Genomic DNA, 22,485 nt, shown 5'->3' with positions numbered 1-22,485 from the left:
CCAGACCTTCTCATTTTCTCGATTCAGGAAACCTGTAGGGTTACTCTTTCGGCTACGTGGAGGGAGTCACATTTAAGACTTCTCCACATGACTTATTTCACTCCTAAGAAAGGCTTTAAATGTGGTAGCTTGGAGTTCAATAAGTGCCCCAAATGTTCATTTCCATCTGCTGACCTGCTGCACATGATCTGGGACTGCCCAAAAATTCATAGTTTTTGGATGAAGGTTCAATTTTGGCTTAATAGAATAGTCAAGGTACCTTCCTTCACATTCTCCCCCAGGAGGATAGTCTTCTTTTCCGAAACTCCTACCCTACCATATCAGATTAGTAAAAGCATAAGCATGGCCATCCTCGCGGTGAGATATTTGATTTTAAAGAAATGGAAGTTAAAAGCCACCCCGAGCTTAACCGAAGTCAAAAATTGCTTAAAAAAGCAGTGTATTATTGAACAACTGGATACTGACTTGCAAAAAGATCAAGACATAAAAAACTTTTTTTCCAAATGGTCACAATTTATCAAAGCCCTCCCTGCTAATGAGATTGAACATATTATTTACCCTTTTAAAGATAGCGAATTAGTGCTATTAGGAGTATGGTAAAATCCAAGCATCAGGGTCCCCGCTGGAAGCGAACATAATCTAACCTCCCCATGTTCCTCTTCCCCCCCCCCCCCCCTTTTTTTTTTTTTTTTTCCTTTCTTTGTTTGTGTTGTGTTTGTCGTTGTCGTCTTGTGTGTTTCAACCCCAGGGCCGGAAGATCTTTTTGTCCCCTGGCGGTAGCTGTGGCCCGTTTTATCTAAGGATGAAACTCAATAGCACCACAGCTGTTTGTCTAAAAATCAGAAAAACTTTTTTGGTTTCCACTGAGGGGTTAATTGGTCGAGAACTGGTTGTAGGCTTAGGGTATAAGGTTAGGTTTGGTCAAAATTAGAGAGAGATCTATTTCGGCTTAAATATTCCTCCTTTTTTTTTTTTTTTTTTTTCTTCTTCTTTTTTTTTATTTTATTATTTTATTTAATTTTTTTTTTTTTTTTTTACATATGAAAGGTCATCATTATGTATATGTATAATCACATCGAAAGTTGGAACAATGCCTTATACTTTATTTTTTTGGGTTGTTTTTTTTTTTTTTCATTCTGCCTAATCCGAAAGAAAGAAAAGAATAAGGAATAATCCTGTGAGTTTTTCACTTCTCTTTTTGTGTTTGTGTATACTCCTCTATTATGTAAATATTGCCTTTATCCTCATCCTTTTTTTCTTTTTGTACCCCTAAATGGATTACCAATAAAAATTATATTAAAAAAAAAAAAAAAAAAACATGGGAGGATTATTCAGATGGTAGGGCCACTCTTGGACCCTTAGCCACTACAAGTGAATAGCAGCAGAAAGGGTATAAATCTAACCTCTACATAGATAATAGCATCATAAAGGTATAGGAGATAATCATTAAGCTAGTAGCCCCCTCTGTAAAACAGAAACTATTCATGAGACCTACAGCCCTATTATAACTACAGTTTCTTTCTATTATACTGTCTCAACAGTATGTATATATATATATATAGCCACATATAGGGCGTTTAGATAAACTGGTTATATAGTGCAGTGGTACATACATATGTGTAAATAGAAACAAAAAGAAGAAAAAAAAAAAAAAAAGAAAAACAGGCTGTAAGCCTTTATAAGTAGTGCAGCAACAGCTCAATAACGGATACACTATTCACATATCTATTGCAGGAGAAGACTAGCACAAGGCACACCTATGGGGTGAAAAAAAAAAAACCCTCTATATTATGGTAATAGTAACTGACTTTGTGTGTATATCTAGGTACATGTATCAGTTGATACCACCTTGAGGGAAAATATAAGTTCAAAAAATAGCAAGTTAGGCTATTCCACTTTAGGTAATGTTCAAGTACTATAGTCAAATCTTTCTCAACGAAAATATCCCAATAAACTAATAAGTAAGATCTCAGGCCCAGAGACCGTCATTTATTTACCAATGAGTCTGGGATATAATATGAATGTAACTTTAGCCCAGATGCCCAAAAGGAATGCGCAGCTTTACCCTACGCCAGTCCGGTCGTTCATGGCAGTAATGGCGGTGTAATAGAGGAGACAGCACCCTCCACTGATCTCAACTGGAAACGGAAGGATGCGGGCAAGCTCCGCCATATCTGGAATTCAACCCCACGCAGAGAGGTCTCCTCCATCCGATCTACGCACTCCGCATCAAACTGCCCTGCGGCTGCTTCTGCGTGGGTCTTATCATGGGCACCAGAATATTCAGAGTCCCCGTCCAGAGGGCCGGCCGCCTCCTCCAGAACCAGGACCGTACCACGAGGTAAGGATTCCACGCAAGCCGTCAGCAGCAGAACTCCCCCTGCAGTAAGCTGGGCTATATTAGGTTGTGGCATTTCTCCTTGGGTGTTAGGTTCCATCTTCATCGCCACCTCCGGAGTAGCCATTGTTATCTCAGCATGTACTTGATCCATGCGAGACGTAAGGCGGTCTAGTCTGCTGCAGAATTTGTATTCAAAATCCAGGAGCAGGTCTCTGATGGTAGTTGCAATATCCCCCATTTTACAACTTTGATTGCAGACGGGTGAATGCAGAGGCACAATCCTACTCTGCTTACCCCGGTTCCCCGGGGGGGGGTGCTGGGTTTTCCTTCCTTCTGGGCCGCCAAGAAATCCCTGCGGTCCGGTTTGGGAAGCTTCTTCTCTCGAAATAAAAATATAATCCAGTCCGGCAAAGTGTTGACTGCTTCATGAAAATCGGTTTCTGTCTGGATGTATGTAAAATACTGTAATTACAAGGCGGATTGTAACTTTTCCTCATAGAGCTCCCAATTTAGCAGCCATCTTAGGCCCTAGCCCGGACACGCCCCCAACTTGTGTAGTTTTTATTAGTGCAAACAATCCAAAAACAGTTGCACCAATTAAATTGTAGATTCATTTACAACGTGGATCAGAAGTATTGGACAACGTACTAATTACTGTATACCAACCAACCAGTATCATGATGACCAGTAGTGGCAATATGCTATATAGTATATAGCACCAAAAATCTTTCCTAAAGTCCTTAAAATATAACACACGTCCCAGAATAGTGGGTTTCATCTCTGTCAATGAACTCCTGGGACCTCAGCATAGCCTGCTTGCTATAAACTTCTCACAGCCCCATCTAAATGGGAATAGACTGGCGTTACTTAAAAAAAACTTGGGAGTTGATCAGGAGAAACCAAAAATTAAATAATATTAATAATAATAATAATAATAATAATAATAATGGCCCTTAGTAGTGAAAAAGAACAGAGAATGGGATAAAAACCATACATCTCAAGTTACAGTAACAAAGTTATTTTGTTTTTAATGCATCTAAACAAATATTGAGATTTTACAAGTACCGTATACTGATTATTTAATAACAGTTAGCAATAATGTGAGAGCTGGACATTTAAATGTAAATTTAGAACGCTGGGTAGAAACACTCACAAAGCGTTCAGATGTCTAAATCACACAAATATTATTGCAATCACGTTACCTAATAAGTAAAGCAGAAAGCAAGGTGACTCAATTTTCATATATATACATACATATATATATATATATATATAGGGGGTACCAGACTATAGCGCTTGTAGAAAGGAAGTAACATAAAGGGGAGCACAGTTTTAAGGTGTAACACAAAAGTACTGATTTACAGCAAGGTATAAAAAAAACTTGTTTGTGGCTCACCTTTTTTGCTGAGAAGTCTGTGTAGTGTCTCTGCGTCTCCTCTGTAGAGTATGGTAGTATTTAGAAATCAAAGATGATTGGCCTCTGTGTGGTGCCAATTGAGGTATTTCTTTTCAAGAAATAAAATCTCCCTGTTAGAAGGGGGTTGGGTGACAAGTTTCCCCTCTCAGGGGTATGGTAGATGCCTTTCAATTAAGTAAATAAATGAAGCAAATGCCAGTGATTAGTGAAAATAAAATCTCCTTTATTTTAGCACAAAAACAAACCGGTGTTTGTGCTGGTGAATTAAAAGTCTCTTGGTGTTGTTTAGTAGAAACTTTGTGCAGAAATTTGGGGTATTTTCCTTCCCAAACAGGCTGTGATGGTTGTTGCCCAGAAATTGCATAAACAGTAAAGAGGATTCCTTGATGATCCCTGTTGGTTTCTCTCTTTTTTTTGCAAAAAATAAAAAGTTCCGTTTTTAGAAAATAACAATTCCTGAAGGTTCCTGTGTTGGTTGTAGAAAATGTGAGGTGTTTTTTAACCTCCACAGGTCTTTCCTGTATTAGGATGGCGTTGGATACACTTGTGACGTCACTTCCGGTCCGGCGAGACCACAACTCTTCAGATCACTTGTGAAGCACAAGTGTATCCAACGCCATCCTAAGACAGGAAAGACCTGTGGAGGTTAAAAAAAACATCTCACATCTTCTACAACCAACACAGGAACCTTCAGGAATCGTTATTTTCTAAAAACGGAACTTTTTATTTTTTGCACAAAAAAAAGAGAGAAACCAACAGGGATAATCAAGGAATCCTCTATACTGTTGACGCAATTTCTGGGCAACAACCATCACAGCCTGTTTGGGAAGGAAAATACCCCAAAATCTTGCATAAACCTTATACTTAACACCATCCGGAGACAAAGATCTTCAAGGAATCCTCTACACTGTTTGTGCATAATCAAGGCGACAACCATCACAGCCTGTTTGGGAAGTTAAATACCCCAAATTTCTACTAAACAACACCAAGAGACTTTTAATTCACCAGCACAAACACTGGTTTGTTTTTGTGCTAAAATAAAGGAGATTTTATTTTCACTAATCACTGGCATTTGCTTCATTTATTTACTTCATTGAAAGGCATCTACCATATCCCTGAGAGGGGAAACTTGTCACCCAACCCCCTTCTAACAGGGAGATTTTATTTCTTGAAAAGAAATACCTCAATTGGCACCACACAGATGCCAATTATCTTTGATTTCTAAATACTACCATACTCTACAGAGGAGACGCAGAGACACTACACAGACTTCTCAGCAAAAAGGTGAGCCACAAACAAGTTTTTTTATACCTTGCTGTAAATCAGTACTTTTGTGTTACACCTTAAAACTGTGCTCCCCTTTATGTTACTTCCTTTCTACAAGCGCTATAGTCTGGTACCCCCTAGATACTATCCATAATTGTTTGTTCCATTTTGATGACAGTGGAATCACCAGACTAAGCTGCTCAGAAACACATCAGGAGGAACTGCATATTTAAGCAAATTAATTTTTTGCATTTAAACACAACGCAAGCCTAAACAATTTTTATATATATATATATATATATATATATATATATATATAATGCACCATAATAAATAGGTGGAGCTAATTTATGCTAATTATGTGGGTTTGGTAAAGTGGGTGGAACTTTAGGGCAGGGGGTGTGGTAAAACATTTTCATACAGGTAATTGATAGCTGCAAAGTGTCCCTGGAAATGTTTTCAAATGTTGGCAACTATGACAGTGATATCATGGTAACAATAAGTGCTCTAATATCACAACGCCTCCCTAATTCCTGGTCTATCTATGGCCCCGGTCACTTTCTGCTTCAAAGTGCCAGCTTAGTGTTCATGATAGCTGAGCTCCCAAACGTTTCACAATGTGCTCAGTTGTCCGAGACAGTAAGCTCTCTTTATTAATCTTATAAGTACATCTGGGTTAATCTCAGAGAAACCTTGGACCACCCAAGTCCTGCAAATAAATGTCAAAAACCTCACCCAACAATGCTCAAGCTGCGCCCTAGACTGGGCAGTCCTTACACCCAAAAATTGCTTGACCTGTTCACATGCCACCCAGAATCCAATGCATTAAAACTTTTGTCTGCAACACTTGCCGATGTAAACGTGCAGACATGTGAATGGCATACTGTACTATTTAAAGACCAAGTAACATTTTATCTACTATTCTACTGCAAGTGGATGGTGTTCAAAGACCTCAAACCGAATCTGTTACAAATAAAATATTTACTTCACTGATCAACAAGCTATAAAACACTATTAAAACACACAAATACTGACACAATTAACAAAAAAAAATCTTTCTAGCTGTGTCTGCACGAACATCTACACATCGTAAAAATAAATGCAAATATTGACAAATTAATAGATTGTATTGATGAATATCAAATTCACAGTATACAATGTAGTAAAAGAAAAAAAAAATATCCTGATGAATAATCACCATGACAACAACATCTTCTGAGGTTTCCAAGCTCAAACTAAAGCAGAAATGACTTACCAGCCATAGATCTATAAAAAAACAAAAAAACAAAAAACAAGTCAAGCAAACATACAACTCCGATGGATATGTGCACCCCAATGTCAGACAGTCAAAGTTAGTTAACAAATTGAATGTGTAGATTACAAATCCCATAAAACTACAGCAAAAAAGGAAATGAAGTAATATTACATAAATTGTTATCACTGTTTAATTAATTAATTTGCTGATTTTTTCCATTATATATATATATATATATATGAAAAAAATGTATTTTAGATGGCAGGACAAAAATCATGGCTGCTTTTCATATCATTGGCAGAAAGCTATTATGCTTGCACTTGGTATATACATAAGGTCAATGTATTGTTCAGTTTGAGTTTTCCTACATCATTTATATCTGTTCCATAAAGAGAAACCAGTGACAATATAAACCAGCCCAGAAATATGCTAACTATAAACCACTCAGCTACAGCCACTGATAACTGTCTACGCCCAATACCCCCTCATCATGTCTAGGGGACCATCCAACTCCACTCAGGGACACCCAAATATAAACTCTGACTGCACCAAATTTGCCACTCATTAAAACCATCTCCTACAAAGAGTCAATATGACAAACAGGGCAAGACAAAGCTCACAATTTGTAATGATACCCAGAAACATGGAACTGTTGGAAGCTCAGCTGTCAGTATTTTTTCTAAGAAAGGTGTAAATCCTAACTATTGTCATTACACGGCTGTTTCGTTTTCATAATATATGCATGCGAATATAAGCCCACCATGGTCACTGAAGCGTCTCTGCTTCTGATTTGCTGATATGCTCCTCTGGACCTTCATGTGTGCAGGAGACGGCACAGAACTGTTATTTAGATCACTGCTTGGCCGTGACCTTTGACACAAGTTAGTACTGGACAACGACTCACTTCCTTCAAACTGTGAAACAACCAGAAAAACAGTTCACAATGCATTAGTAATACAAGGAAATGCTGGAAGAAATCGCCACAAAATTGTCTCAGAATGTCTGTGCATATATCTCTAAATATAGTATATGCATAGGTAATTTTAGCAGCAGTATTCTGTTTTCATTTTAGAAGAAATACAACAAACAGGTAAGACAATAGTTTTTTTTGTTTTTTTAATAAAAGCAATTTTTCTTTTATATATTACAGATAAAGCACTTTATTCAATATGGAATCATTGCTTTTAAAGTGAATATACAATGCCTTTAATATATACCTGAAATATATTTGTGTGGCTATTGGGTTATCTGAAAACACATTAAAAAAATACTCACCTCAGGCGGCTTTCTGCCCAGAAGTAAGTAAGTGGCCATGACTTCATCATACTTTTGGTTTACTACAGACTCATTCACTTCTTCTCTGGAGAATCCCATAGTGACCATGATATCTAGGAGATACAACAGAATAGGCTTTTTGTAAATTACCTTCCAGTTGCACATGACAAGTTTTCATTTTCATATGAATCTGAAGCACTATTTCTGCAATTTTCTTCGTACTGAAGTCACTATTCCTGAGGGCAACATTTGTCATGATTGAAGGCGGACAGGTTTTTAAGTAGAGAACCTGTTCACCTGCAACCGCCACGGGCGATACTGCTTTGCAAAATTGGCAAAATTTAGCACAGCATCCAGCCCAAAGCTCTAACACAATCAACTGCGGGAAAGCAGGGTACGTCAATCAACCCGAACATGCGACTGTTGGGGTGATTAATCTCACCACTTCTGAGGTGCACTTCTTCACAAAGCCTCAAAAGCTATGAATGAAGTTTAACCAATTTGGCCCATACGAGTAATATGGCCTCTTGTCAAAGTGCTAATTGGCCACTCTACTGAGATTGGTGCAGCCTCTAAAAAGAGTGCAGAGTGCCAAGATCTGTGTGGTTCCTCTACACAGCTATGCCCTCTTCTAGGATAATGTAAGTTAGAAACAGCTTGTTCTCATCAATGCAAAATGAGATGAAACAATGTTCCCTGCTGATGTCACCCACGGCAATGGCATCCTCTACCCCAAAGAGGTTAAACACAAGGGATAACTATCAATATATTCAAGAAAAAAAAATTAGAAAAATTTACAAATCCTATCAATGTAGACTTTAAGAGTTTTCATTTTTTATTCTGTATCACATAGATAAATTAATTTTACTGCAAACTAATTATATAACATTGATCTAATTTTTTTATTATTATAAATTAGGGATGTGCATTCGGAACATTCATTATGAAACAATTGCCGAATATTGCCGCCGCCAGTGGCATTCGGCTATTTGGGTGCCAGATTTCTTCTTGTGAAAATGCAACACAATAAGATCTGGATTTTCAGAAATCTTAGTGTGTTGCACTTTCACAATAAGAAATCCGGCCACACAAATAGCCGGATGCCACTGGATGTGGTCACATTCGGCATTCGTTTTATAATGAAAGTTCTGAATGTACATCCCTAATTATAATAACTATATTATGTGGCCACGTGACAAATTATCACCAATCTCCCTCCCAAATGGTAATCAGATTACCTACCTATTCTTTTGGTATCACCAACATCAGCCTCTGGTTCAATATATGGCTTTAACTCTTCATCTTCATAACCAACGTTCATCCACCGATCCTTCATGATTTGCTGGGGAATGTAGGAACAGACATTTAATGGTTGCAATAGGCAGCTCGCTACAGGAAGGGGGATATGGCATTTCTACAATGACTTACAGTATTACACATTTCTGCAGGTTCATTTACACTGATGAGCCAGATAGGCAGCCTTTACCTTGAGAACAGGGTGTGGCACAAAACAGAATTTATGCTTACCTGATAAATTACTTTCTCCAACGGTGTGTCCGGTCCACGGCGTCATCCTTACTTGTGGGATATTCTCTTCCCCAACAGGAAATGGCAAAGAGCCCAGCAAAGCTGGTCACATGATCCCTCCTAGGCTCCGCCTTCCCCAGTCATTCGACCGACGTAAAGGAGGAATATGCATAGGAGAAATCATATGATACCGTGGTGACTGTAGTTAGAGAAAATAATTCATCAGACCTGATTAAAAAACCAGGGCGGGCCGTGGACCGGACACACCGTTGGAGAAAGTAATTTATCAGGTAAGCATAAATTCTGTTTTCTCCAACATAGGTGTGTCCGGTCCACGGCGTCATCCTTACTTGTGGGAACCAATACCAAAGCTTTAGGACACGGATGATGGGAGGGAGCAAATCAGGTCACCTAGATGGAAGGCACCACGGCTTGCAAAACCTTTCTCCCAAAAATAGCCTCCGAAGAAGCAAAAGTATAAAATTTGTAAAATTTGGTAAAAGTGTGCAGTGAAGACCAAGTCGCTGCCTTACATATCTGATCAACAGAAGCCTCGTTCTTGAAGGCCCATGTGGAAGCCACAGCCCTAGTGGAGTGAGCTGTGATTCTTTCAGGAGGCTGCCGTCCGGCAGTCTCATAAGCCAATCGGATGATGCTTTTAAGCCAAAAAGAGAGAGAGGTAGAAGTTGCTTTTTGACCTCTCCTTTTACCAGAATAAACAACAAACAAGGAAGATGTTTGTCTGAAATCCTTTGTAGCCTCTAAATAGAATTTTAGAGAACAAACTACATCCAAATTGTGCAACAAACGTTCCTTCTTTGAAACTGGATTCGGACACAAAGAAGGCACGACTATCTCCTGGTTAATATTTTTGTTAGAAACAACTTTTGGAAGAAAACCAGGTTTAGTACGCAAAACCACCTTATCTGCATGGAACACCAGATAAGGAGGAGAACACTGCAGAGCAGATAACTCTGAAACTCTTCTAGCAGAAGAAATTGCAACCAAAAACAAAACTTTCCAAGATAATAACTTAATATCTACGGAATGTAAGGGTTCAAACGGAACCCCTTGAAGAACTGAAAGAACCAAATTGAGACTCCAAGGAGGAGTCAAAGGTTTGTAAACAGGCTTGATTCTAACCAGAGCCTGAACAAAAGCTTGAACATCTGGCACAGCCGCCAGCTTTTTGTGAAGTAAAACAGATAAAGCAGAAATCTGTCCCTTCAAAGAACTTGCAGATAATCCTTTCTCCAAACCCTCTTGTAGAAAGGATAGAATCTTAGGAATTTTTATCTTGTTCCATGGGAATCTTTTAGATCCGCACCAACAGATATATTTTTTCCATATTTTATGGTAAATTTTTCTAGTTACAGGCTTTCTAGCCTGAATAAGAGTATCAATGACAGAATCTGAGAACCCACGCTTTGATAAAATCAAGCGTTCAATCTCCAAGCAGTCAGTTGGAGTGAGGCCAGATTCGGATGTTCGAACGGACCTTGAACAAGAAGGTCCCGTCTCAAAGGTAGCTTCCATGGTGGAGCCGATGACATATTCACCAGGTCTGCATACCAAGTTCTGCGTGGCCACGCAGGAGCTATCAAGATCACCGAAGCCCTCTCCTGATTGATCCTGGCTACCAGCCTGGGAATGAGAGGAAACGGTGGGAATACATAAGCTAGGTTGAAGGTCCAGGGCGCTACTAGTGCATCTACTAGAGTCGCCTTGGGATCCCTGGATCTGGACCCGTAGCAAGGAACCTTGAAGTTCTGACGAGACGCCATCAGATCCATGTCTGGAATGTCCCATAATTGAGTTATTTGGGCAAAGATTTCCGGATGGAGTTCCCACTCCCCCGGATGAAATGTCTGACGACTCAGAAAATCCGCTTCCCAATTTTCCACTCCTGGGATGTGGATTGCAGACAAGTGGCAGGAGTGAATCTCCGCCCATTGAATTATTTTGGTCACTTCTTCCATCGCCAGGGAACTCCTTGTTCCCCCCTGATGGTTGATATATGCAACAGTTGTCATGTTGTCTGATTGAAACCTTATGAATTTGGCCTTTGCTAGTTGAGGCCAAGCCTTGAGAGCATTGAATATCGCTCTCAGTTCCAGAATGTTTATCGGGAGAAGAGATTCTTCCCGAGACCATAGACCCTGAGCTTTCAGGGGTTCCCAGACCGCGCCCCAGCCCACCAGACTGGCGTCGGTCGTGACAATGACCCACTCTGGTCTGCGGAAGCTCATCCCTTGTGACAGGTTGTCCAGGGTCAGCCACCAACGGAGTGAATCTCTGGTCCTCTGATCTACTTGGATCGTCGGAGACAAGTCTGTATAATCCCCATTCCACTGTCTGAGCATGCACAGTTGTAATGGTCTTAGATGAATTCGCGCAAAAGGAACTATGTCCATTGCCGCAACCATCAAACCTATTACTTCCATGCACTGCGCTATGGAAGGAAGAAGAACAGAATGAAGTACTTGACAAGAGCTTAGAAGTTTTGATTTTCTGGCCTCTGTCAGAAAAATCTTCATTTCTAAGGAGTCTATTATTCTTCCCAAGAAGGGAACTCTTGTTGACGGGAATAGAGAACTTTTTTCTACGTTCACTTTCCACCCGTGAGATCTGAGAAAGGCTAGGACAATGTCCGTATGAGCCTTTGCTTGTGGCAGAGACGACGCTTGAATCAGTATGTCGTCCAAGTAAGGTACTACTGCAATGCCCCTTGGCCTTAGCACCGCTAGAAGGGACCCTAGTACCTTTGTGAAAATTCTTGGAGCAGTGGCTAATCCGAATGGAAGTGCCACAAACTGGTAATGCTTGTCCAGAAAGGCGAACCTTAGGAACCGATGATGTTCCTTGTGGATAGGAATATGTAGATACGCATCCTTTAAATCCACCGTGGTCATGAATTGACCTTCCTGGATGGTAGGAAGAATTGTCCGAATGGTTTCCATTTTGAACGATGGAACCCTGAGAAATTTGTTTAGGATCTTGAGATCCAAAATTGGCCTGAATGTTCCCTCTTTTTTGGGAACTATGAACAGATTGGAGTAAAACCCCATCCCTTGTTCTCCTAATGGAACAGGATGAATCACTCCCATTTTTAACAGGTCTTCTACACAATGTAAGAATGCCTGTCTTTTTATTTGGTCTGAAGACAATTGAGACCTGTGGAACCTTCCCCTTGGGGGTAGTTCCTTGAATTCCAGGAGATAACCTTGAGAAACTATTTCTAGCGCCCAAGGATCCTGAACATCTCTTGCCCAAGCCTGAGCGAAGAGAGAGAGTCTGCCCCCCACCAGATCCGGTCCCGGATCGGGGGCCAACATCTCATGCCGTCTTAGTAGCGGTAGCAGGCTTCTTGGCCTGCTTACCTTTGTTCCAGCCTTGCATCGGTCTCCAGGCTGGCTTGGTTTGAGAAGAATTACCCTCTTGCTTAGAGGATGTAGAATTTGAGGCTGGTCCGTTTCTGCGAAAGGGATGAAAATTTGGTTTATTTTTAGCCTTAAAAGACCTATCCTGAGGAAGGGCGTGGCCCTTTCCCCCAGTGATGTCTGAAATAATCTCTTTCAAGTCAGGGCCAAACAGCGTTTTCCCCTTGAAAGGGATGTTAAGCAATTTGTTCTTGGAGGACACATCCGCTGACCAAGACTTTAGCCAAAGCGCTCTGCGCGCCACAATAGCAAAACCTGAATTTTTCGCCGCTAATCTAGCTAATTGCAAAGTGGCGTCTAAGTTAAAAGAGTTAGCCAATTTAAGTGCTTGAACTCTGTCCATAACCTCCTCATAAGAAGATTCTTTATTGAGCGACTTTTCTAGTTCTTCGAACCAGAAACACGCTGCTGTAGTGACAGGAACAATGCATGAAATTGGTTGTAGAAGGTAACCTTGCTGAACAAACATCTTTTTAAGCAAACCCTCTAATTTTTTATCCATAGGATCTTTGAAAGCACAACTATCTTCTATAGGGATAGTAGTGCGTTTGTTTAGAGTAGAAACCGCCCCCTCGACCTTGGGGACTGTCTGCCATAAGTCCTTCCTGGGGTTGACCATAGGAAATAATTTCTTAAATATAGGGGGAGGGACAAAAGGTATGCCGGGCCTTTCCCATTCTTTATTTACAATGTCCGCCACCCGCTTGGGTATAGGAAAAGCTTCGGGGGGCACCGGGACCTCTAGGAACTTGTCCATCTTACATAATTTCTCTGGAATGACCAAATTGTCACAATCATCCAGAGTAGATAACACCTCCTTAAGCAGAGCGCGGAGATGTTCCAATTTAAATTTGAATGTAATAACGTCAGGTTCAGCTTGTTGAGAAATTTTTCCTGAATCTGAAATTTCTCCCTCAGACAAAACCTCCCTGGCCCCTTCAGACTGGTGTAAGGGCATGTCAGAACCATTATCATCAGCGTCCTCATGCTCTTCAGTATCTAAAACAGAGCAGTCGCGCTTTCGCTGATAAGTGGCCATTTTGGCTAAAATGTTTTTAATAGAATTATCCATTACAGCCGTTAATTGTTGCATAGTAAGGAGGATTGGCGCACTAGATGAACTAGGGACCTCCTGAGTGGGCAAGACTGGTGTAGACATAGAAGGAGATGATGCAGTACCATGCTTACTCCCCTCACTTAAGGAATCATTTTGGGCAACATTATTATCAGTGGCATCATTGTCCCTACTTTGTTTGTCACATTCATCACATATATTTAAATGGAGAGGAACCTTGGCTTCCGAACATACAGAACATCGTCTATCTGATGGTTCAGACATGTTAATAGGCATAAACTTGATAACAAAGCACAAAAAACGTTTTAAAATAAAACCGTTACTGTCACTTTAAATTTTAAACTGAACACACTTTATTACTGAATATGTGAAAAAGTATGAAGGAATTGTTTCAAATTTCACCACAGTGTCTTAAAGCCTTAAAAGTATTGCACACCAAATTTGAAAGCTTTAACTCTTAAAATAACGGAACCGGAGCCGTTTTTACATTTAACCCCTATACAGTCCCTGGTATCTGCTTTGCTGAGACCCAACCAAGCCCAGAGGGGAATACGATACCAAATGACGCCTTCAATAAGCTTTTTCAGTGGATCTGAGCTCCTCACACATGCATCTGCATGCCTTGCTTCTCAAAAACAACTGCGCATTAGTGGCGCGAAAATGAGGCTCTGCCTATGACTAGAAAAGGCCCCCAGTGAAAAAGGTGTCCAATACAGTGCCTGCCGTTTTTTTAACACAATTCCCAAGATTAAAATAACTCTTCAAAGTTATAAACCATTAAATATGCTTATAAAGTAATCGTTTTAGCCCAGAAAAATGTCTACCAGTCTTTAAAGCCCTTGTGAAGCCCTTTATTCTTATATTTAAAACTAAGAAAATGGCTTACCGGATCCCATAGGGAAAATGACAGCTTCCAGCATTACCAAGTCTTGTTAGAAATGTGTCATACCTCAAGCAGCAAAGTCTGCCCACTGTTTCCCCCAACTGAAGTTACTTCATCTCAACAGTCCTGTGTGGAAACAGCCATCGATTTTAGTAACGGTTGCTAAAATCATCTTCCTCTTACAAACAGAAATCTTCATCTCTTTTCTGTTTCAGAGTAAATAGTACATACCAGCACTATTTTAAAATAACAAACTCTTGATTGAAGAATAAAACTACATTTAAACACCAAAAAACTCTAAGCCATCTCCGTGGAGATGTTGCCTGTGCAACGGCAAAGAGAATGACTGGGGAAGGCGGAGCCTAGGAGGGATCATGTGACCAGCTTTGCTGGGCTCTTTGCCATTTCCTGTTGGGGAAGAGAATATCCCACAAGTAAGGATGACGCCGTGGACCGGACACACCTATGTTGGAGAAAAAGGGTGCTTTTATGTATGTGAAGCTATGCTTACAATACAATAGCAAAAAAATTAATTTAAAAATCGTATAAAATTAATAAATTATATTTTGAAATTAAAATAGGCAATAATTGTCTTGTTAACTCACATTAAAATCATAACTAAAATATTCTGTTAAAATCTTATTTTATGAAAAATGTAAAAATCGTCTCAAAATTATGCAGGATTTTTTTTTTATTTAAGGCTCGCAGTAGAAATTGTAGCCGAAAGTTCTCGTGAGGTTGGGCGTATTCTCCAACCTTTTTACCCCTGCTGATCCAAACTAAAAGGTGGCAAGATTGTGTCAAAATACTCACGCAAAAAAATGACCCTCATATAAAAGCACATGCATATGGAAATAGAATCAACTGTAAGGTACAATACCCTAAAAACTGGCTGCAGTATTTTATTTAAATGGGCAATTTATAGTGATAAAATGGCATGCTTTAATTTGATAGAGCATTTAATTTTATCACTAGCAACTCTGCAACTCTGTGTGTTACCCCCTTAAAGGGTCTAAACACATAGTTAAAGTAACACTCAGTATCCGCAGAGCACTATTGGTCTTGAGTGGAAACTGCCATGGATCCAATCAGCAGCTCTAGTTGCACAGGTAGGTGTCAGGGTGTCACATGACTCTACTTGATGTTTGCAGCTTTTTGTTTTAGCTGCCATTTCTCTCACCTGTGTTCTCTTCTTGTCTGAAGCAGTGTGTAACGCTGCTCACTACACCCAGGCTCCCTCTTATAACTAAACTGGAGATCATCAGAAGGATCACAAGTTGCAGTCCCTGAATTATGATGTCACACTTACTATTTTAAGTGCCTCAGTTCAGTCTGCCTTTGCCCTTGCTTTGTCTCTAACTTCTCTGTGAGTTCCTGTGTTCCTGATTCTGTGTATAACCTGACTTGTTTGACGTCCCTTCTGGTTCCTGATCCCTGGTTTGTTCCGGACTCCGCTGATCTTTGTGTTCCTGACCTTGGCTCATCTGACTACAAGCTTTGGCTCCTGACCAGGCTCGTCTGAATACCAGCTCTGGCTTTGACTCCTGGCTTGTCATTTGGCTTTTGGACTCTCTATTATTTTTTGTTATTTTTTAATAAAAGTGTGCTTAATTTAGCAATTTACATGTCTGCTTGATTCCTGGTTCCCTGACACTAGGTCATGAAACTAGAGTTGCTGATTGGGTCAGCAACAGTTTCCACTCGGGACCAGTAGTGCTCTGCAGGTCACAAGCAGTACTTTAACTGTGTGTTTAATAAATTTGCACTGGTTAAACACAGAGTTGTAGAACTGCTTTCCAGCAAGCTCTATTACTTTCTATAGGTGACATCTTGCAACTCACAGGGATAGCTCCTTTTTTAGATAATTCCCAGAGGGCAGCCACTGCAAATGTAGACGTAGTGTTTCACATCTGGCCCGGCGAAGTTTTGATCATCGGGCCCTTAATAACTGCAGATTAATGCCCATGCCCTTGACATGTGTTCTCTACCCAATATCTACAAATATTAACTGTATTATTTACATAGCTGTGTTCACTTAACAGGGACTTAAATAAGAACATTTCTGTTTCATTTTGAAAACAAATGTTTTCTTAAAAAGATATGTTTTATGATAAATTTCCTTATGCACGTGAGTCCCCAGAATATGCTAGTAAGCCACATGCATGTGCATCCCACAATTGTGCATGCTCAGAGTGCCAGCTGTGTGCAGGAAAAGTTGTCAAAAAAATCTGTATTTACTTTTCAAAGATGAATTTTTGCAAATGCCAGCATATGGATCTGATGAATTTTGCAAATCCACTTTGGTGGCTCTTTAAAAACTTTGGATGTTAGAGGCAGTTGTGCGTTATCATGTTTATCGCGGCTGTTGGTGTGTGTCGGATGAAGCACGCTTATTACAAGTTGTATATATAGCTCCTCCCTTCCCTCCAGTCATTCGACCGAAGTTAGGAAGAGAAAGGAAAAACCAAAGGTGCAGAGGTGACTGAAGTTTACCAAAAATAAATATATACCTGTCTTAAAAAATGACAGGGAGGGCCGTGGACTCGTCATATCGTATAAGAATTTTTTTTATCAGGTAAGCATACATTTCCTTTTCTTCTACAAGATATGACGAGTCCACGGATTTCATCAATACCAAAGCAACAGGACATGGATGAAACGGGAGGGACAAGACAGGTACCTAAACGGAAGGCACCACTGCTTGAAGAACCTTTCTTCCAAAACCAGCCTCAGAAGAAGCAAAAGTATCAAATTTGTAAAATTTTGAAAAAGTATGAAGAGAAGACCAAGTTGCAGCCTTGCAAATCTGTTCAACAGTAGCATCGTTTTTAAATGCCCATGAGGAAGCCACAGCCATAGTAGAATGAGCCATAATTCGTTCAGGAGGCTGCTTTCCAGCAGTCTCATATGCCAGACGGATGATACTCTTCAGCCAAGAAGAAAGAGAGGTAGCCGTAGCTTTCTGGCCCCTACGCCTTCCAGAAAAAACAACAAATAATGAAGATGATTGACGAAAATCCTTAGTCGCCTGCAAGTAAAACTTCAGGGCACGGACCACGTCCAAGTTATGCAACAGACGCTCCTTCTTAGAAGAAGGATTAGGACATAGAGAAGGAACAACAATTTCCTGATTAATATTCTTATTTGAAACAACCTTAGGAAGGAACCCAGCTTTGGTACGTAAAACCACCTTATCAGAATGGAAGATAAGATAAGGCGAGTCACATTGTAACGCTGAAAGCTCAGAAACTCTACGAGCAGAAGAAATAGCAACCAAAAACAAAACTTTCCAAGATAACAACTTAATATCTATGGAATGCATGGGTTCAAACAGAATCCCTTGAAAAACTTTAAGAATTAAATTCAAACTCCAGGGTGGAGCAATTGGTCTAAACACAGGCTTGATTCTGGTCAGAGCCTGACAAAAAGACTGAACGTCTGGAACCTCTGCCAAACGTTTGTGTAATAAAATGGATAAAGCAGATATTTGTCCCTTTAAGGAACTTGCTGATAACCCTTTCTCCAATCCTTCTTGGAGAAAAGACAGAATTCTGGGAATCCTAACTTTACTCCATGAGTAGCCCTTAGATTCGCACCAATAAAAATATTTACGCCATATCTTATGGTAGATCTTTCTAGTAACAGGCTTACGTGCCTGAATCAAAGTATCAATGACCGAATCAGAGAACCCCCGCTTAGATAAAATCAAGCGTTCAATCTCCAAGCAGTCAGCTGCAGAGAAACTAGATTGGGGTGTTGAAAAGGTCCCTGAATGAGAAGGTCCTGCCTCAATGGAAGCTTCCACGGCGGCAGAGAGGACATTTCCACTAGATCGGCAAACCAAGTCCTGCGAGGCCACGCAAGCGCGATTAGAATTACTGAAGCCCTCTCCTGTTTGATCCGAGCAATCACCCGGGAAAGGAAAGCAAACGGTGGAAACACATAAGCTAGGCTGAACGACCAAGGCACTGCCAAGGCATCTATCAGTTCGGCCTGAGGATCCCTTGATTTGGATCTGTATCTCGGGAGCTTGGCATTCTGACGAGACGCCATCAGATCCAATTCCGGCCTGCCCCATCTGAAGATCAGAGTGGCAAAGACCTCCGGATGGAGTTCCCACTCCCCCGGATGAAACGTCTGTCTGCTTAAAAAGTCTGCTTCCCAGATGTCCACTCCTGGGATGTAGATTGCTGACAGACAACAAGAGTGAGCTTCCGCCCACCGAATTATCTTGGATACTTCTGTCATCGCTAAGGAACTCCTTGTTCCTCCCTGATGATTGATGTAAGCCAGTGTCGTGATGTTGTCCGACTGAAAGCGGATGTATTTGGCCGAAGCCAACTGAGGCCACGCCTGAAGCGCATTGAATATTGCTCTCAATTCCAGAATATTGATTGGAAGAAGAGATTCCGGCTGAGTCCACACACCCTGAGCCTTCAGGGAATTCCAGACTGCACCCAGTAGGCTGGCGTCCGTTGTCACTATCACCCATGAGGGTCTGCGGAAGCATGTCCCTTGGGACAGATGATCCGGCGACAACCACCAAAGAAGAGAGTCTCTTGTCTCCTGATCCAGATCTATCTGAGGAGACAAATTTGCATAATCTCCATTCCACTGCCTGAGCATGCTCAGTTGTAGTGGTCTGAAATGCAAACAAGCAAACGGAATGATGTCCATTGCCGCCACCATCAATCCAATTACCTCCATGCACTGAGCCACTGATGGCCGAGGATTGGACTGAAGAGCTCGGCATGTATTTAGAATCTTTAACTTTCTGACCTCCGTCAGGAAAATTTTCATAGATATGGAATCTATTAGAGTTCCCAAGAAGGGAACCTTTGTCTGTGGAATTAATTAACTCTTTTCTAGATACACCTTCCACCCGTGAGTCCTCAGAAAGGACAGAACCATGTCTGTATGAGACTTTGTCAGATGATAAGACGACGCCTGGATCAGAATATCGTCCAGATAAGGCGCCACTGCAATGCCCCGCGGCCTGAGAACCGCCAGAAGGGACCCTAGAACCTTCGTGAAGATCCTGGGTGCTGTGGCCAACCCGAAGGGAAGAGCCACAAACTGAAAATGTTTGTCCAGGAATGCAAACCTTAGGAACTGATGATGATCCTTGTGGATAGGAATATGAAGGTACGCATCCTTTAAGTCCACGGTAGTCATATATTGACCCTCCTGGATCAATGGCAGAATTGTTCGAATAGTCTCCATTTTGAAGGATGGGACTCTGAGAAACTTGTTTAGACTCTTTAGATCTAAAATGGGTCGAAACGTGCCCTCTTTTTTGGGAACCACAAAAAGATTTGAGTAAAACCCCTGTCCCTGTTCCAGTCTTGGAACGGGACGAATTACTCCCATAGTAGAGAGGTCTTGTACACAACGTAAGAACGCCTCTCTTTTTGTCTGGTCTGCAGACAATCGTGAAAGAAGAAACCTCCCCCTTGGGAGAGAACTTTTGAATTCCAGCTGATACCCTTGGGACACGATCTCCAGTGTCCAAGGATCCTGAACATCTCTTACCCAAGCCTGGGCAAAGAGAGAGAGTCTGCCCCCTACAAGATCCGGTCCCGGATCGGGGGCCGCCCCTTCATGCTGTTTTGGAAGCAGCAGCGGGCTTCTTGGGTTGTTTACCCTTGTTCCAAGTCTGGCTGGGTCTCCAGACGGACTTGGTCTGGGCAAAATTCCCTTCCTGCTTGGCGGAAGATGAGGAAGAAGAGGGGACTCCTTTAAAGTTCCGAAATGAACGAAAATTATTTTGTTTACCCCTCAGTTTAGCAGTTCTATCCTGAGGTAGGAGATGACCCTTACCTCCCGTAATGTCAGAAATGATCTCCTTCAATTCAGGCCCGAATAGGGTTTTCCCCTTGAAAGGAATAGCCAAAAGCTTTGACTTAGATGACACATCAGCAGACCAAGATTTTAACCATAATGCGCTAAAATAGCAAATCCGGCATTCTTAGCCGCCAATTTAGCAATCTGAAAAGCGGCATCTGTAATAAAAGAATTAGCCAGCTTAAGAGCCTTAATTCTATCTAAGATATCCTCTAAAGGTCTTAAGAGACTCTTCTAAAGCATCAAACCAGAAGGCTGCCGCAGTGGTAACTGGAACAACACAGGCCGTTGGTTGTAAGACGAAACCCTGATGAATAAACACTTTCTTTAGAAGACCCTCCAATTTCTTATCCATAGGGTCTTTAAAAGCACAACTGTCCTCAATAGGAATAGTTGTACCCTTCGCCAGGGTAGATATAGCTCCTTCCACCTTAGGGACTCGTGGCAACATGGGATACATGTTCTTGAAATTAGGAGAGGGTGAGAACGGAATACCCGGTCTGTCCCATTCCCTCTAAATAATCTCTGAGATTCTCTTAGGAACCGGAAAAACATCAGTGTAAGCAGGTACCTCTAAGTATTTGTCCATCTTACACAATTTCTCTGGTGGTACCACAATAGAGTCACAGTCATCCAGAGTCGCTAAAACCTCACGAAGTAACAGGCGGAGGTGTTCAAGCTTAAATCTAAAGGACATGACGTCCGAGTCTGTCTGAGGTAACGCACTTCCCGAATCGGAAAGTTCCCCCTCAAACAAAAGTTCCCTGACCCCCAAATCAGATCCCTGTGAGGGTACATCGGAAATAGCTAATAAAGCATTAGAGGACTCAGTATTCACATTGACTTCTGTCCTACTGCGTTTACCCTGTAACACTGGCAACTTAGATAATACCTCTGTATGGGTAGTTGACATAACTGCAGCCATATCCTGCAGAGTAAAGGAATTAGACGCGGTTGAAGAACCAGGCGTCGCTTGGGTGGGCGTTAAAGGTTGTGACGCTTGGGAAGAAGTCAGCGGTATACCCTGATTCTCCTCAGATTGAGAATCATCTTTAGACACATTTTTATTACATAAAATCTGTGCTTTACATTGCAAGGCCCTCTCAGTACACGAGGGACAAAAAGTTACAGGGGGTTCCACAGTGGCATCTAAACACATAGAATAAGGAGATTCCTCCTCAGTGTCAGACATGTTAAACAGACCAGCAATCTTATAATAGTCGTTCTTTTATTAAAAATTCTTTAGCTCTGAATTCAATTATAGTCAAAAGATAAGGCAGCAAAAAAACTGTACTGCGCCTTTAAATTTCAAAAGCGCAACTATTTTTCTGAAACGTTCAAAAACGTGTTTATACCAATAAAAATTCTTTGGATGTGCCCAAAACTCTCTAACGGTATTGCATCCACTTGCTGAAATATGTCAGACCAATATAATAATGATTTTAACAATTAAATTGTGTATTATCTTTAATTAGGCCCCTGCACCACGTGGCGCCTACCTGCTCCCGGAATGTAACTGCTGCTGCTCGAGGAGCTTTTCAGGCCCTTTGGAAGTCCGGATAACTTAGGCCCCACCAGAGATCAGGACTCTGTTGCCCATGCGATCCTGCTGAACTGCGCGTCTGAGCGTGCGAAATAGGCCCCGCCCACCGTGGGCGTTACTCAAGCTCGGTAAGACCCGCATGGGTCCTAGTAAAAAATAAACACGTCCCCTAAGTACAAGCCATGTGCCCTCTAACATACACTCCATATATCGAGTGAAAAAAAAAAAAACCTGCACAAATATGTCAGACCACCTACATAACATTAGATTCAATGTTTTCTTACAGCGCTGAAAGTGTGGACCTATAGCTCCTGTCTATAGTGGGTCCCCAGGTGCCCACTTTTAGAAAATATGTGTCAAAACGTGGTTTAGAAAGGAGCGCCAAATCTTGGCGAGGTCTGGTGCGGTATAGGTGTGAAAATATGGTATTCTGTCTGAGAAATTGTATAGCGCTATAGCTCAGCTACAATTATGGTAGTTGTGCTGTATAGATGTGTAGGTTTTGATATCTAGATATAAGATCTAAGAGTGGCACAGTTGATACATAAAAGCATTTAATACATATTAAACATATAAAACAAGGGTGTCGTTTAAAATATATTTTAACAGAACGGCAAGA

The 22,485-nt window shown here is 41.1% G+C and overlaps 1 protein-coding gene across 1 annotated transcript in view; it reads right to left on the bottom strand.

Moving 5' to 3' along the window:
* Positions 1 to 22,485, bottom strand: part of MARK1 (microtubule affinity regulating kinase 1) — a 554,415-nt gene that overhangs the window by 96,567 nt on the left and 435,363 nt on the right. The window contains exons 10-12 of the mRNA XM_053712515.1: positions 8,797 to 8,896; positions 7,555 to 7,667; positions 7,040 to 7,193 (exon numbers count right to left, since the gene is read on the bottom strand). Coding sequence (XP_053568490.1) covers positions 7,040 to 7,193; positions 7,555 to 7,667; positions 8,797 to 8,896 — 367 coding nt within the window. The remainder of the gene's footprint in view (positions 1 to 7,039; positions 7,194 to 7,554; positions 7,668 to 8,796; positions 8,897 to 22,485) is intronic.

Source organism: Bombina bombina, chromosome 4 (genome assembly GCF_027579735.1).
Source record: "Bombina bombina isolate aBomBom1 chromosome 4, aBomBom1.pri, whole genome shotgun sequence".
In the NCBI taxonomy this organism is placed as follows: Eukaryota; Metazoa; Chordata; class Amphibia; order Anura; family Bombinatoridae; genus Bombina; species Bombina bombina.
Note: the sequence above shows the minus strand (reverse complement) of the source record. Positions and strands in the feature narration are given on the sequence as shown.